Source organism: Desmodus rotundus, chromosome 3 (genome assembly GCF_022682495.2).
Source record: "Desmodus rotundus isolate HL8 chromosome 3, HLdesRot8A.1, whole genome shotgun sequence".
Taxonomy (NCBI): Eukaryota; Metazoa; Chordata; class Mammalia; order Chiroptera; family Phyllostomidae; genus Desmodus; species Desmodus rotundus.
This window is the reverse complement of record NC_071389.1, coordinates 141,889,994-141,908,311: the sequence shown is the minus strand read 5'-3', so window position 1 is coordinate 141,908,311 and position 18,318 is coordinate 141,889,994. Positions and strand designations below refer to the sequence as shown.

General features: G+C 33.1%; 1 protein-coding gene across 1 annotated transcript in view; it reads left to right on the top strand.

The window, feature by feature from the left end:
* The window catches only part of LEMD3 (LEM domain containing 3), a 60,459-nt gene that overhangs the window by 17,407 nt on the left and 24,734 nt on the right, over window positions 1-18,318 (top strand). The window contains exons 2-3 of the mRNA XM_045184668.3: window positions 12,362-12,399; window positions 17,267-17,333. Coding sequence (XP_045040603.2) covers window positions 12,362-12,399; window positions 17,267-17,333 — 105 coding nt within the window. The remainder of the gene's footprint in view (window positions 1-12,361; window positions 12,400-17,266; window positions 17,334-18,318) is intronic.

Sequence of the window (18,318 nt, the reverse complement as noted above, 5' to 3'; positions counted from 1 at the left end):
GATAAAATGTGATCATCTTTAGTAAGGATTGAGCCAATGGAATCAGTTTAGCCTGGCTTCTCTAAATTATCCTTCATCCTTATATGTGTAATAGTTGAGTTGCCTACATTTCTCGGTTAGAATTTATGTCAGTAGTTCTTACTTATAGGCTAAAAACATTTTGGGAAAGTGCATTACAAAATATTATCTGAGGATCTAACAAATGATTTGCCCCTCTCATTTTGCACTATTATTTTTCAACTGTGTATCAATATTGCTATAATTATGTAAAAATTATATTTATGGTAGAATTTTATCATATTTTCTTAGTAAATTAATACAAAAAATATTGTGGGCATATTAATGAAGGGGTCCTTTTACTTAAAGAGTAGAGAACCACTACTTAAAGCATGCTGTAAGGAAATTATATATACTGTTTATATTTTAAAATTTGTTTTCAAATTATGATCAGTTATAATGTTTCAATGACTGACCAAACTATCATCTGGTAAAAGCCCCTTAATCTTAGAGATGATTGTACTTTAAATACAAGATCTTTATTAACTGAGATTCTGTCTTTGGTTAGTGAAATTTTTGGCATTTAGTGAAAATTAAGGCATTATAAAAGATTTTTGGCAGGAGCCTTGCTTTGGGGTCTTCCTTTTCATCTCTTCCTAACTCACAGATTTTCTAAGAACTCTGTCATTTCTCCTCAGTACCTTTATGCCAGAGACAAATGAGGAATGGAGTAGTGATATATTGTGTTAATTTGTAAACTGAGTGCCTTTTTTTTTTTTTTTAACATGCTAGGATTGGAAAGAGAAGGAAAAACTAAGATTTATTAATTCCTTTCTCATATTTGCTGTGCAGAGTCACAAAACATCCCATTTTACATTAGGTTATTAGAGTCCCAGAAAAGGCAACTTGGGGAAGATCACAAGTTACAAGTGTTAGAGCTAGTATTCTTTGCTCCAGAGATGTTTTTTCATTTTACCTCACAGCCTTTCAGTGTGGAGAGATACTTTTCATTTATCTAAATGACGTAACTTCAAGAGTAAAGATTACTTAGAGGAAAATTTGTACCTTATTTAAATTTTAAAAATTGTACTAGGTTGAAATTAATACAAAACTGGTATAAATTATGCTTATACTCTGCCATCCAAGAAGAAAAAAGGAAATGTCACTTGATTACTTTAAAAATATTTGGTACCTTTTTTAAAATTCTGTTACTTAGGGGCTGGAAAATGAGAGATACTATGGTAATTCAGTGTCCTTGCCTGAATTTTGTCTTAGGCAGAATATCAGTTCAAATGCAGTTTTTAAAAATCAGAGTGTAACATGCTGTTGGGTTGGTTTAGATTGCTAATGTTATTTACTTTTTTCAAGCAATCACGTCCTATCTTCTTTAAAGTTTTTTTGGTCAAGTTTTGTTCGGATTATAATGTAGAATAAAAGACAGATTCATCAGTATTTGCTTCGTGATGAAGAACTATAGTGTAAGTACTGTAGTTAAATAAAAGTCTATACACAGGTTTAAAGAGCAAGAATTGTCTTTAATAGGGTGTACAGTTTGGGGGAAGAAAGGAATAAAGGCCTTAAATAGTAAACCAAAATTCTGGTAAGTTAATCTGCTAGCTAGAGCATGAATGTAAATAAGTTATTTTGTGCTTTGATTTACAAGATTTTTTCCTTCTAATTGACTACAGGGTTGTTGCCATACTTTTATTTTTATCTGTTTTTGGTAAAGAATCTTGGTTCTGAAGGAAGGGAGGTCACACTGCATGAATAAAAGTAGATAAACTTAAAGTCAACATTTTTGGCATATAAGGTCATCAGAATTAAAGGAGTTTTAGAAGTCACTTGCTACTTTGGGCAATGGAGTTTGAGAAAAGATGTTTTAGTTGGGCTCTTTCGATCATACATATAGTCTTAAACTGATGGTTTACTGTGGGGGGTGTATGGTGTATGTGGACGGGACTGTAAAGACTTCAGGAATCAGTTCAACTCAAGAGACTCTAGGTCTGTATGTGTGTCTTTCTCAGAACTGTGCTAGATTTTGCATGCATGCTTTCATTTCTTAAAACAGTCCTGAGAGCAATGGGGGAAAAATTGGGACAACTGTAATTGAACAACAATAAACAAACTAACAAACAAAAAATAATCCTAAGAGCCAGGTAGTTATCATTCCCTTTAGATGAGGAAACTGAGACTTAGGGAGATGAAGAAACTTGTCCAACTAAGATTTGAATGCAGATAATCTGACTCCCAACACAGATATTTGTTTCTATACAATATTGTCTACATGGTTTGTATTATCTCAGTGTATTCGTTTTGGCTTTCTTTTGGAATTATCCCCACCTCCCCATTTTAAAAGAGTCTTATATTTTACTGGACCAGGATTTCTTAATCCCAATGGCCCATGATTCTTAAAGAAGCTATAAAAGGACTCCAGGTGAATAGGAACTCCTTGAAATTGCATGCACATTTTTTAATGTATATGCAGTTTTCTGGGGAGAGGGTCAAAATCTAAAAAGGATCTGTGATCCTCCAAAGAAGTGATGATCACTGCACTATTAAGCTGCTCTAGGGAAGATTCAATGAATTTTCATCTTGTATTCCTTAGCACCTTATTGTATGGAACAGGAGGTGTTATGTGGGGAAATTAGTAGTAATTTGGAGGTTTTAAGATGCCTTGAATGTTTACTGAGTGGGTATTATTAAAGCATCAGTTTTATTTACTTGGTTCAGAAAACGTTTTTGTTACTGACCAGTTCAGATTTCCCACTCTAGTATATAGTAGTTCTACGAAGTTAGGTTTTTGAAGTCAGAGCGTAAAGCAAAAATTAAGCATAGTCACGAATGTCATTAAGTCCCCTAGATTTAGAGGCTGCCATGTGGTTTCTCATAAAAAACAGGGTTTTTTTCCCTTGGTTTTTTTTCTCATAAAGAATAGACTGTTTTAGTACCTAATGAAGTATTAAGGCCCATAGTACATCTTTAGATGTTACAGTCATACTAAGTGTTTGAAGCATTTACAGTGTAAGAGGCACAGGGAAACCGAGAGTAGGTGAGGGAATAGCATCATCATTTCTCTCGTTTCAGGTTTTGTCAAGGGCATATGCTTATTTGTTGACCATAATAGCCAATAGAATGTGGGGAATTGCACACATTATTTTTTAGCATTCGTTCACACATACTTGTTCTGCTACAAGTAAAAGCTGTAGAAGTTAGATATAGACAGATGAAAATCTGATATGATTTCAGTGCATGTTGTACTTTCTGGCTATTGTGTTTATGTGGAAGCATGGGTTTCACTCTTAAGGTTCCATATATTGTAACCAATAAAAGTCTTATTTAGCCTAGTTTAGTTTACTAAATGTAATGACTGCTTACATTTTGTTTTATTCAGTGGTTTTATTTGTACTTAATGATGACTTACTTAAATTCTTGTATTTCTCAAGTGACTCTTCATTTCTGTCTGGTTTCTTCCCAAGCAAAAAGTCAAGATATAACTTTTAAGCACATTGCTCTTAAAGTCAGTGATGGGGATTTCCTTGTTAGCTTGAAACTGAGTTTATGTTTATTTCAGTCATACTTCAATCTCTGTGCTTTGTCTGTATGTGTAATGCCCTTTTCCCTTTTATCAGACCTGTGGTCCTTATCCCCATTTGATGAAGGGAATGAGCACTCCTTTCATCAAAAAAATTCTTTTACTTCTATTTGCCTTTACGTTGCACTGCAGGTTTTCTCTCTCCGATTTTATTATTTGCATATTGTCTTTGTGCTACACAAAACTATACTGGTAGTATTTATTATCTTTAGTCATTGAAAATGTTACACACATGCATTTTGATTGAGAGTGTTACTAAGTAGAAGACCTCTTGTATTTAATTGTATGGGACATGCATGTTGCTTTATTACATTGATAGGTTGTACAGTGTGTCACAGATCCTTTTTGGATCTCCAATATTCTTTCAGAACAGACCTTGTTATAATACAGTTTCACTTGTATTCTTGGCAATGTAAACCTTGAGGAAGTGTTACAGCCAGTCTCTAGTATGTAACAGTTAATGTTTGAAATCTCTTAATACGGCGAGCTGTCACCATGTTTAATAAATTACAATATTGCATTAGCATAAATTCCCTTGGGTGCCAAGTTATCTATTGCACAGATGCTTGGTTTTATTTATAGGTTTGTGTCTAACCTTTGTGGGTTGACCTGCTTTTATTTTTCTATTCACTTGTCAGTATGCAGTAGCATAATTCTTTAACTGGCATATGTGTAAAAATAGTTTTCAAGAGTTCTTTGAAAGTACTGAAAAAGTAGATCCCTCAAACCTTTGGACATCAAGCAGTGGAAGAAAAGCTCCCATAATTTGTGTGGACACACTAATTTGTATTTGAATGCGTTCTTATACTACCTTTCATCCCAACATTGGGGAAACTACAGGAGTATCTTTAGCTGACAAAATTAGATGGAGGCAGCAGCCTTATTGTTTTCCTCTGAAGTTCTGAGCCACTAAAGACTTACAAGAGGTGTGTATGTGTTGGGGAGAGATTCATTATTAACTTTATATTTTATTTTAGAGTAAGCTCTTGATGATTCTTAAAGTCTTCTGTTGTATTAAACATGTTTTTTGAATGGGAACTTCAATTTTAGTTACTAGTTAGATTCAGTAATCAATAGTTCTATCAAATATTTTTTGAGTTTTGGGGGCTCTATTAAAATATCAGAGTTCATTTTTGGATGGGATAAACTATCATTAAAGTCTTTTAAATGTGAAAAATATATATATGTTCTTGATTTGCTAGTGATCTAACTTTCTAATTTAGTCATAATTTTATTTTAAGTAAATGAAGCCAGTGTTGTTACATTATTGTTAGGCAAATTGCCTCCAACTCCATAGGTCAAGCTTGTTAGAAAGCAGTTTTGAAAATTTGTTAAACATTTACTTTTTAAAAATTATTAGACATATGCTTCTATATTTTGGCTATTTTTCTATATGCCAAGTTTCCAACATTATTTTAGTAAAAGAGATAACTTAAAATCTTATTTGTAGATGTAAATTGCATGAATTAAAAAAATAAGACTGTTATTATACAAGTCTTTCTAAAATAAAACAAAAGCTTACATCACAATAACTTCTAGTTTTGGGGGGTTTTTTGTTTTGTTTTGTTCTTTTGCTAAAAACAGGAATTTTTTAGTTTTTGATTTGTCAAGAATCTAGATTGAAGTGGAAGGATGTATTTTACTAGTACAATGAGCTGCAGCTCTTTAAAACAATTTTTTTTTACCCTAACATACTCAAGTATTGAAGTTATCTTTTACTGGTTCTCTGATACGATTTTAGTGCCACCAACAAATATTTTTGTTTTGTTCTTTATTCTTTTTTTTCTCTAGCATTTTACTATAAAAAATTTCAAATCAAAAATTGAAAGAAGTGTGCTGTGAGCACTCATGTACCCACACCTAGATTCTACAGTTAACATTTTCTATATTTGCTTTCTTATATATCTTACCAATCACTGTACCCATTACTCTATCTTGTTAAAAAAACGTATTTCAGAGTAAATTGAAGACATTAGGATACTTTTTTCTTACATATTTCATATAGGGTGTTAACTAGAGTGAGGGTGTTTTTTTAAGGTAAAATTTGTATGGAGTCAGATGCATAAATCTTTAATGTACCACATGATTAGTTTTGACAAATCATCCAGCTGTGCAACTTAAATCTCTACAGATATAGAACATTACCTTCAACTCCAAAAACTTCCTCAAGTCCAGGCAGTGCTCATCACCTCATTACTATCCTGATTTTTTCACCACTGATTAGTTTTGCCTGTTCTAAAACTTCATATAATTGGATTCATAGAATATTCTTATATAAAGCTGTTTTCATGCAGCATGATACTTTTAAGATTCATCAATTTTTGATTTTCCGGTTGTTCATTTTATTAGTTACTCTTGGTTTATTTTTAAGGCTCAAATGTACTGTAGGCAGAAATTATTTGCTCCTTCCTGATTCTTAAAAGCACACTATACTAAACTCCAAGGTGGTATTGATTACATTATATATCTTTGCTTCTTGTTTATCTCCACCACTCTTAAAGAGGCATGCTCTCAGAACATAGTAGAATATGCTCCATAAATACCTGTTGGCCAGTTTGTGATTAGAAGTCTTTCTCACAGCTTTTGTTACAGATCCCAAACTTGGGGTACAACTATAAATGTAATTAGCATTTGAATAAAGACAAATTTGTATAATTTTTTTTCTTCACTAGGTGGGGAATCTTCATTTTTACAGTGAGTAAATGTGAGACTTTGAAATGACTATAAAGTTGAAAGAGAGTATATAATGTTCTTTATCATATAGAGGTGAAGAGTAAGAACCAACCATATATTCGGTTGGCCAAAAAGTCTGTGTGGGTTTTTTTCCATAAAATAAAAGACACATTTTTCATTTTACCAATAACTTTATTGATTTGTATATTTTGAGTATGTTGGCTATGTCCTGTGTGGTATAATGTTGATTCAGTTAATGTATCAGTTTGATCACTATTGACTTCAACTGGTTTACACAACTGTGGAGCATTGTCCAGTGAGAAGCCTACAGGATGAAACTTGCAAACCACTTTTGACATGTTTGAACAGTCACAGCACCTTCTCCAACACTGCACAAATCTTTTTTGTGTTTCAGTTGTGTTTTTACCTTTCCTGATATAAAGCATATGCTGAAAATGTTGCTTATTTTCTTCCATCTTCATTATTAAAATGGCTACACAAAAATTCACCAATTTTGATACTTTAAAAAAAAAATGCATGCTGATATGATAGCCGTCCCAGTACAGTCTAACAAAATTGTTTCGAATACAGTTAAAGACAAGCAGTACTAGAGCCATCTTATGAAAATAACCAAATGTACTTTTTGGCCAACCAAATAATAACACAAACTAATTGAGTTTTGACCTTTTTTTGAGTTTTTAGACAAAAATACCTAAGAGACATTTTTGAAATGTCTTAGACACATTTCAGTTTTCATTATGTTCTTAGTACTGTGATGTCCACATTTAAAGCCCTTTTTATTTTTATTTTATAGAACCTGTGTATTTCTGTCATTATTATAAAAAATTTCAAATAGAAAATTGAAAGAATTGTGCTGTGAGCACTCATTCTCTAAGAATAACTTATTTGGAAGTAGCACAGAATTATTGCCTCTGATAAAACAGGGCAGCTAGAAAGTTGGGAGTCCTATCAGGTAAGAGAAGTAGAGGAGCTTTTGAGTTTTTGGTCTCCTTCCTTTTTCTTTCATTCATTATCTCCACCTAGGTCTGTACCTCTATAAATCCAGATAGATCGGTAGAGTTAAAATGGAAAAGTTATTTATGAGTAGAACAGGGTGGTACAAGAGTTTTACCTTAGGCAAGCTTTAGTAGACAGTTTGATCCATAAAACTTTGTCTGTTTTGATTGTTGATTTAATCTCAATATTCACAGTAATTTATTAAGTACGGTTGAAGTGAATAGTTCCTGTCTTTTAGAAAGACCATATATTAAATAGAGCCATGAAACAATCGGAGAACTTTCAGAGAACAAATGTGCAATGTGCTGTGTGGCAAAAGAAAGTTCATCCTGTCCCATTTTTAGATTAGTCTGGCCGATGGTGAAATGCAAAAGTGTTTGCCACACAGGTGCAGTGTTCTGCAGCTGTTGGAAACATTTGTCCCCCACCCGCCACCACCTCCTACTTCTTCACGTATAATTATGCTCTGTTTAAACCATTAATGCTAGAAGGTGGGATTTCAGAATTTGAATGTCTGTTTGCAAAAAGGTACAACTCAGAGAGGTAATTGGTCATTTAGGCAGCTGAATTTAACTGCCTAGATGACTTGAAGTTTCCAAAGACTAAAACCTAGGTTTAAGGTCATGGAGTTACAAAATTATAAGAGACTGCCTTTGAAAGTGCATGTCTGCAGAGTTACTGCCCTCAAGACTGAACTTTTTGAGGATGGGGCTTATGTAATTTCATTGTTTAAATTTCCTGCAACTAGCATGATGCCTGGTGCATGGCAGACATTTAATATGTGTTTGTGAATATCTTATGTTGGAAGATGAAGCCAAAAAACATTTTGGCTGTGTAAAAAACATTTTTACTGTGAATATTTAGATGTAGTATGGTACTTAACAGAAAAATTACTATTTTTTAAAGAAAATGCTAGAGTAAGCATTTTCTTGTGGTAAGTTTTATAGCAGTATTATGAAAAAATGCTATGGCAACAGAGAGAAGGGGAGGGATTAATGCTGCCTGTGGTGGTGCCGGGATACTTTGTATTTTGATATATCATGGAAAATCTTTTCCTGAACTACTAAGAGAACTTGGTTTTGAAGTTTTCCTCACCCAACATACAATAGTATATTCTCCAACAGCAGTGTCTTTTCCTCCTTATCCCCATTTTGGGCATTTTTCATGTATTACATCATGAGATTAAAGTTATGATTTCAGATCTGAAGGTTCTGGAGAAGAATGCTTTCCTTAAACGAAATACTTTTTTTTTCCTGTAGTTTTTTCTATAATGAAAAGAATATAAGCTTTGGAGTCATACATAGATTTCAATCCCATCTTTTTAAAGTCCAGCTGTGAAAACTGCAATTACATTAAGGAAGCAACTTAGCCTTGTCATGCATCAGATTCTCTGTCCATGGCTTGGTCCCTCTGCTCCCTTGGGTTCTGTTCAAATGCAGTCTTTTTAGTATGGTCTTCTCTGACCATCTTATTTAATATTGTTTCCCTCCCTCACATGTCAGGCACCATTCTTACTGTTTTATCTTTAAAGCACTAGAAGCATTTGACATAACTATACATTTTTTAAAAAAATGTATTTATTCATTGTCTCTTCTAACCCCTCTAGAACATAAGCTTCTTGAGGGTAGGGATATTTTTTATTTTAGTCACTGCCATATTTCTAGTACCTAGCACAAAAGTACCTTATAAATATTTGTTAAATGTTTATTTTTCTTTGTGAGTTATAAAAGAACTTTGGTCACCACAGACTTTTCTTCCATTTACTGCCACCAGGTGTGCAAAATGGAGCCTTTCTGAGGAGAACAATCTGTTTGGTCAACATTGACATATTTTGTGAATACATTTATTGGTTGATACGCTTCATTTCCCCCTGGGAATTCATAATGGTTGATAAATTTGATCTTAGCCTAAGAGAATTTTTTTTACAAGTTTACATTTAACAAAAACAATCAGTAAAACTAGTAACATTTTTGGAATTGATGAGACAGAAAAAGAGAGGTTTGGAGAAACTTGACTTTTACAGTCACTGGGATGGTTTAAATGAAAGAAAAGTCAAAATATTAAGGACATTTTACAGTCATTGGGATGGTTTAAATGAAAGAAAAGTCAAAATATTAAGGACATTTACAAAGAAAAGTTTGGAATATTTGAGGTTTGAAATAATCTGAATGAGAAAATTGAAGGAGAAATGGCCAAAGGGGAGAATTTGAGAACAAGCATTAATGTTGCTGGTATAGAGTATGAAAGAGGACAGTAACAGGTCTACAAACACTTAAAGGTTGTGCCTTTTGTGGGTGGAAGAGTCAAGTTTGAAATAGCAACTTGGAATTATCATTGCCTTAGAATAAAGAATAGAAAAGGCATACAACTGTAATTGAATAACAATAAAAACTGGAAAAAAAAGAATAAAGAATAAGAGCTATAATTTATTCTCAGGTCCGTTCTTAGAAAAGAGACTAATAAATGAAGTGGAATAAATGAAGTTTTACTGTGGGATGCTTTTGGAATATTGTTTCTCCTCTATTGTTGCCTGATAAGCAGAGGATGAAGGAATATTTCATTAGGGTTAACAACATGTGTCGTTCCCATTAAAAAGTATAGGTAATTTGGTTGAGATAAAAGATACTGATGTAGTTTTAGAAATACTAAAATAATTTGGCAAAATTAAAATTAGATGTATAAAGATACTTCTTTTAGAAATGAGGATTTGGTTTGTTAGAATTACTATTTTTAGATGGAATTTTCCTTCTAAAACTTAACCTCAAGGCTACATTTTACTTCTGTAATTCTATAAAATTCTATAGGTCTGTCTGTTAATTTAATAGGAGACCATTGTCATAGGAAATTGGTGGGAATTTTTTTTTTAACAGAAAATATGTAGGATGGAATGTATATTGTTGGCTTTTTATATGTTATAACTCTAGGGTATTTTAGCCCATTAGACAAGAGGCAGAAATCTAGAAAGATACAGAGGACAGTGTAATGTTTTTCAACAGAATTACTATTCTGTTCTTTGGCTTTCTCTTGTTATCTTATCCCCCCTCTCCATTCCCACTTGTCCAGAACATAGCCTTCTCCAACTTCCTGCAGAATTTAACACTTTCCCTTCAGTGTTAACACACAGAGTAGAATAAAGAAGGGTGGATTTAACTTAGGTAGCACAACCAGCACTTTCCACGCCCTATGCTTTGCGCTGGGCATACAGGATACATGGTCCCTGTTGTGAGAAACTCAACAGTAGAGCAGTCTGGTGGGAGAACATGTACAGTTCATAGCAATACTTTCATAGTGATACTTGAAGAGCTAGTTTTCCATTTAATAATCTGGGCAAAAAATACTTCTGTATATAGTCAAAAATAATGCATGGCTTTTTTTTTTTTTAATAGACATTAAAACCTGTGTTTTAGAATTGAATGTTTCAATATATTTTAGAACTATTCTTATAAGGAACACATAAAAGATCTGTTTTTTAGTATTGTTTGACCAATTTTAACCAGATTTTAATTTTAATTAGATTGACAGGGCATCTGTTGGCAATATATTTAATTAAATATAACTTAATTTTAAAATGTTCAAATTTTGCTTAATAAAAATTAATGTTATTAAAAAATGTCATTTTAGTCCAAGCATGTTCCAGTTCTTAACATTTTATTTAATCTCTAAATTATATATTTCTTTCTATTCCCCTGTTGAGTCCATTTTATCTTCAAAAATTTTTCTTTCCCATCATTAAAACCCTGTTGCTCTACAGAAAAATATTATCTAAAAATCCATTAGCAAATCCCTTTAGATGATAGCAGGATACATTTTTTTCCTTGGTTTTTTTTATTGCACCTTGTTAAAGTGGTCTCACACATGAACTTTCTTAGAATCAGGCAGTTCCTGGTTCCTATGGGACTTCCTGTTTTCTCAAATAAAAATAGAAAAGCACTTCAGAAAGGAAACCTGGTGAGTGTGAAGTACTTTGTAGGCTCAGTTTTAGTTGTGACCTGGATTATAGGGATCTAGGTATCAATGCTTTGAATATTTTCACATGTGATTTAAAAATAGATGATAAGGAGGAAATTCTAAATAATAATCATGACAGGTGCTACATAATTCAGCCATAAAGTTGTGTGTATCTTTGGGGAGGTGTATAGGGAGGTTGGATCGAAAGTGGTAAATCCTCTTTATAATATATATTGGAAATCCAAAGTTATTTAATACTGAAACTTAATTCTTAGCTACTTTGATCTGTATATTTGTTTCTTGCTACTTTTCCAGATATTAGCAAGGATTAGGAAGATTTTCTTTAGTTCTTAGAAATCAGAATTCTAAATGAACTATTCATTGTTCTAAAATGTTTTATTTATTTATTTTTAGAGAGGGATGAGGGAGAAGAAGATGGAGAGAAACATCAATGTGCAAGGGATGACCGGAAACCCAGGCATGTGCCTTGACTGGGAATCAAACCAGCAGTCCTTAAGTCTGCGGGCTGGTGCTCAGTCCACTGAGCCACACCAGTCAGAGCATGCATTACTCGTTTTTAAAGCATGTTGTAGACTGCACAAGTAGAAACTACTCTTAGAAGTTTTTTGAAGAGAAACTAAGTTAAGGTGGAAACAGATGATATAGCTATTAATAGTAACAATAATTGGTAACGTAAGAGTTTGAGGGTATGCCAAGAATTTTTAATGATTTATCTCATTTAATCCTCACAACAATATAAGGTAGGTATCATTGTTACATCCTTCCTCTATTGAAGAGGAAACTACAACTTAGAGTGGCAAAGTAGATGTTGGTTCAAGGCCATGTTGCTAGTAAGTGATGGAGCTGGGACTTGAACCCAGCAGCTCTGACATCAGAGTACCTTCTCTCAATTACTACAGAGAGTACTGCAACTTCAAAGTAAGAATCGTAATATTAAGTCTGAAAAAATACTTGCACAGCTGTTAATGTTGTCATCAGTTTGTTTTATTTGCATGTTTATATTCAGTTTTAGCAAAGTACATGCTGGCATTTCAGAGGACTTTTTTAGGGGGATTCTAATTCTCATTTTTAAATGATGCTAATAGTTCTCTCTCTCTTTTTTTCCCTTGATAGTAAAAAACCCCTTTGAAGAAACATTTGGAAAAATTCAAGTAAGTAAAAGATCATAATGCTGATATTTTGTTTCATATTTTATATGATAAAAGTATTAGGATGACTATCAACTAAAAATAGTAATTTAAAAAAGATTCTTTTAGGGTGAAGCAATAAATTTTCTTATTTTGAGTATTCCTTAACTATAGTATAATTAAATCTGACACAGATTTTTCTCCCAAGTGCTGAACTGTTTATCATATTCCACTGTCCAGTAAAATGACAGTGGTATGTCATCTGCGGACCAGGCCCTACTTTTGGAGGTATGGGTGTTTTTATAAGTTATTGAATACCCTATTAGTTTTTGTGTTTTTTGACCTCATCCTTTCCCTTTGGATTTTTTGCTCATTGGTATGCCTATTCGACCAGCATGAAGACAAAGGATTTAGAAAGAAACATATTCCTTGGGCTGCCCTTTTATGATTCCTTTTCTTTTTAAAGGATCAATAATGTTTATTTGAACCTAAATTTTATTCACATGAAAATATTATTTGCATACCATCACTTATAGGCACTTCACATATTAAGATATTTGAGTTTACAACACACCATTCCTAATTTTTTTATTTGTAGGATCTGATAGCAATATACAATGTATAGAACACATTTGTTGTGATAAGTAATAAAGTATAATCAGATCCACAGAATATTGCTTTAGATTAGATTGTTAGAGTGGAATTTTGTAATGATTATTTTTAATAGTATTCTATTGTGATATTTGTTTTAAAAGAATTGATATTTAAAACACTGCTACTGGTATAGTAATTTCAATTTGTACAAAGTAGTCACTGAACATGGGAAATGTTATACAAGACGTATTTTCTTCTGTATAATTTTCCCCATTAAGGAAATTGAAGTTCTGAACTTCTAAATAATAGTGTAATTTTATATTACATACTTATTCTGTGCCAGGCACCATGCTAAGTGTTTAAAATCCATTATTATTATTTAATCAGAGACATGAGACAAACAGTTGAAAATATTTTTTGGCTGAGGATAGAAGAGGGAAATATTTAAAGGTGACAATATATGAGAAAATTTGGTAGAATCTCTTTACAGTTCATTTTTTCCTCCCAAAAATAAGAACTTTGCTTTAGAAGAAAATCTGGACCTTACCAAACAATTAGAAGGTAGCTATTTGAAATTATAAAGTTATTTTTGTTTAATGAAAGGTTACATGAAAGCTTACTTTAAATACTGACTTATTGGTAGATCTTTAACTTGTTTTCAGGGTGATTAGGGAAGCCACTAGTTAGATATAGTCCAAGCTGAATGTTTGGAAAGACCATCTAAAAAGCAGTCATAATTGAAGAAGACTGTAATGAAACTGTAAGCCAATATAAATTTTTTATAAAGAAAGTAGCTTTAATATTTGAATTACATACCGTAGTTTTTGGACTATAAGACGCACCAGACCATAAGACGTACCTGGGTTTTGGAGGGCAAAAATAGGGGGAAAAACCAAAACAAAATCCATTCCACCATCAGGCGCCCCCCCGCATTTTCCTCCCAATTTTTTGGGGGGGGGCACCTTATAGTCCAAAAAATACGGTGCTTTTCAGATTTACTTTTAGATTAGCATACTGGTGCTAAAGATAATTGAACCAAAGCCTTTCTCAAAATTGATTTGTTCACATTGATAACATAGTTTTACATCATAACTTATTTGATCATTTGGATGGCACTTGAGATTCTTATTGTATAGAAACGTTTATTTTCAGTAACTTGTCATTGGAAAAAAAATTCTTGAAAAATATAGTTGAGCTTTTTGCTTAAATTCTTGGTATGCGAATGTAACAGTATATATGTTATCCAGTATGAGATCCAGTTATATCTGATCATGTTTTGTTATTCTACTTATCTAGTCCAGTGCGAATATCTGAGTCAAAAGATGAAGTGTAATTACATCATAAAAGATGTAATCACAGAGGAGAGGGCAAGTATCAGATTTTTGGATTTAGTTTTATTTTCAAAAGGGGAGTGGGGATAGGTTTGATCAGGATATATAAAACAAAAAGGAAATAGGTCACTTTTCCAGATAAGGGAGGTAACAAACTACAAACTCTCAGCTACTTTAATCTGAGCCCGATCAGACTTACCTGTTTTATGTAACAGGTCCACAAGCTACACTATTATTGGAGTTCCTTCTCATCGTATTATAATGAGCATATTTATTAACAGTGATTTTGTGGTTTAATGTATCACAAATGCATAGCTTTCAGAATTCTGGATTTCAGCCTTTGCAGTTATTTTTTGATGTCTGATTTTTTGCAGTTGGATTTTTAAGCTAATGTAAAGATAAAGATAGGCTTGATTCAGAATCTGGTTGAGATAAAGTTGAGGGTGGGGAAAGCAGAGGGATGGGAAGGCAAGTGGTCAGCTGAAGGAAGATCACTTGTCTGTATCAACCATCTCACATAAAACCAATGACTCTGTTGGTAGGATCATGGAGCCCTTGATAAGTTTTCACTAAAGAGTGTAATTTGTTAAAGCTGCATTGACAGAAAGCATGCCACTTGTAGTGTCCCAACTTTTCTTCTGTCTCTGAACATATAGCATGAAAATAAATGTTGAGGTTGCATGTTCATGGCATATAATTTACTTTCCCAGCTTTTTATATCTTGTTTAAATTTGCTCTTGGTCATATTCATCCAAGTAATCCTCTTTTGTTAGACACTTCAGGAAGAAAGGAAATAATAAAAACACAGCCCCCTCTTGAGTCATGAATTTATTTCAAATGGTATGATAAGCTGTTATTACACCCTCTCCTAACCTACCCTTCCCCATTGCTTATATTGGTCTCTTTTAGTTGTGATTGCTTTTAAGTTGGGAGTGTCATTGCTTTAAACTAGTTGGCTGGGTACATAGACATTTCAATAATCTATTCTGTTTTTCTTTTGTATGGTCAGAGTAGTAGTCCTGATGCATGAGTCTGTTTTACTTTGCTCCTTACCCTTTAGAATGAAGTCAGACTCTTTGTATTGATATCTAGGGCTCTCTAGCTGTTCATTCCAGACTGCTTTTCCAGTAGGTTGCTGAGTCAAAATAGGTACTGGTTATATAAGACATAAAACAATGATTTCATGCCTTTTTCATGCTGTTTCTTCTGCTTGGAATGCTAGTTAATTCTATTCTTCCTGTGAAGCTCAACTCAAATATCCTCTCTTCCATAAACAGATCTTCCCTCCCTCTTCTGTATTTACATTATATTTTGTTTGCAACTGTACTATAACCCTTACTATGTTTTTTTGCCCTTGAGAACAGGAACTACCTTGTTCACTAGGTCTCACTTTGCTGAGAACAGTCTTAACTCTTAGTAGATACTCATTAAATGTTTGTTTTACTTTAATAGTTCATAAATTTATACAGGGCCACTTTGGGAACCTAGGAGAGGTTGAGGGTCAATCAAATTGTAAATACTCATTCCCTTATTATGTGGTTGAGTCAGATTAAACAAAACATGAAGGCAGCATGGAAGAAAACAGTGTCATAAGAACAATATACATGAGCATGCAATTGTATGGGGCAGGGGAGATACGGGAGCACTGCTTTGGTGGTTGAGGGAATTAGTTGCATTTGAGACCTTTTTTAGCACTAACCTTAGGGCTTATTTCCTGATCATACTCATCAAACTAAAAAGTTTTTGCACAGCAAAGGAAATCACCAACAAAAAAAAAAGACAGCCCACAGAATGGGAGAACATGTTCGTCAATACATCTGATGAGGGGTTAATATACAAAATTTATAAAATACTTATAAAACTCAACACCAAAAAACAAACAACACAATTAAAAAATGGGCAAAGGGCCTGAATAGACATTTCTCCAAAGAAGACATACATGTGGCCAATAGACATGAAAGATGCTTACTGTCACTAATTATCAGAAAAATGCAAGTTATAACCACCAGTGAGATATCATCTCACACCTGTCAGAATGGCTGTCATCAACAAATCGACAAACAAGAAGTGCTGGCGAGGATATGGAGAAAGGGAACCCTGGTACACTGTTGGTGGGAATGCAGACTGGTGCAGCCACTGTGGAAAGCAGTATGGAGATACCTCAAAAAATTAAAAATGGATCTGCCTTTTCAGTCAGTGATCGCATTTCTGGGGATATATCCAAAGGAACCCAAAACTCTAATTTGAAAGAATATAAGCACTCCTATGTTCATTGCAGTGTTATTTACAGCCCGAGTGTCCATCCGTAGATGAGTGGATAAAACAACTATAGGACATTTACACAATGGAATACTACTTGGCCATAGAAAGAAGAAAATTTTACCCTTTGCAGCAGTATGGATGGACCTTGAAAACATTATAAGTGAAATAAGCCAGTCAGAGAAAGACAAATACCATATGATTTCACTCTTAGGTGGAATTTAATGAACAAACTAATAAGCAAGATAGAGAACAGGATGACAGCCAAGGTGGATGGTGGAGGGACTGAGTAAAAAGGAAAAAAGACTAATGGACAACAGTGTGGTGATTGCTAGGGGGAGGGGATATAAAGGGACTAACCGGTAACGGGAAAAAATACAACAAAAAATATAAAAAAGAAAAAGAATGTAAAATATCAATTTTTATATTGATTACATGTTGAAATGATAGTATTTGGGGTATGTTAAGTTAAAAGGAATATATTATCCAAAAATAAAATAAAATATTTAAATTGATAATTTAGATTTTTAGGTTTAGATTTCTTTAAAATATGATAGCCATTGTTTAAATATGAATTTGTCCTTTAGATTATGTAGCTTCTATGATTTTAAATTTACTTATGTTTTCTTTTATTGAGTAAGATTATTATTGGGTATGTGTGTTTCTTTTGGAGTTAGATATTTTATAATAATTTCTTTTAATTTTAGGAAAGTGAAAAAAATCTTATAATGAACACTTTATACAAGCTTCATGATCGATTGGCACAGCTTGCAGGTAATTTTAACAATCATAGTCACTAAAAATGTTTTGAAAATTAATTTACATTCTGTAGCAGTAGAAATAGTTTTTCTCAAGTTCAGTGTTCTGTTTGTGAAATATTTCCTCTTTAGAACTTCTTATTACCTATACAGAGTGGATATTTATTCTTGTAGATATATTTAGTCAGGGTCTTTTTCTGCTTACCACATGTACTAGATGAAATATATATGTATATAGTATAATCCCAAAGTCAAATTTGTTTTCTTCATTAATAGTAACAAAATTCTGAAAGCTTAAGTATCAGTTGAATTGGGTAAGCAATGAATTAACTAAAATCCTAGATTAAATATAAAAATGCAGGTTTTCCTTAAGTGGTTGTATAGTTAACATTTTTATTCCTATTACACATAATCCTAAAGAAGAGGCTTTGGATTTTCTTCCTATAAACAGTTACAAGAAAAGAAAAATTTAGTTGTTCAAACTTTTGATATGAGCAGATCCTTTGGTATCATTTGTAGAAGCCTAGTAGATAAATGTGGAACTTCTCTGATTGCATGGAGGCATTTATGATCCTGACAGGTCCCCATCCTCTCATCAATCTTTGTTTTTTCAGTTTGGCTCCTTAATTCTGGTCAGTTTTTTAGGCTCATAATTCTGCGCATATCACTGAAAGCCTTCTTTGCATTGACTGATAAACTGTCATATTTATGCACCGCAAGCTAATAACATTTATTTGATATGCTATAGCACCCAGAAAAAAGTTCAGTGCACTTTAGCCGGGAATTCCAGATGTTGTGCCATAAGCTTCTATAGCATTGTTTTATGAAGTGGGCTAGGTCAGCAAAATCTGAAGTGCTTTTAAAGCTAAAGATTCCTTCTTCTTTTGGCAAATTTTTTCCTGTGAAAAGGGCCAGGTGGTACATTTTTTTTTAGGCTTTGTGGGCTAGATGATCTTTGTTGCAAGTACTCGATTCTGCCATTACAGCATGAAAGTAGCCAT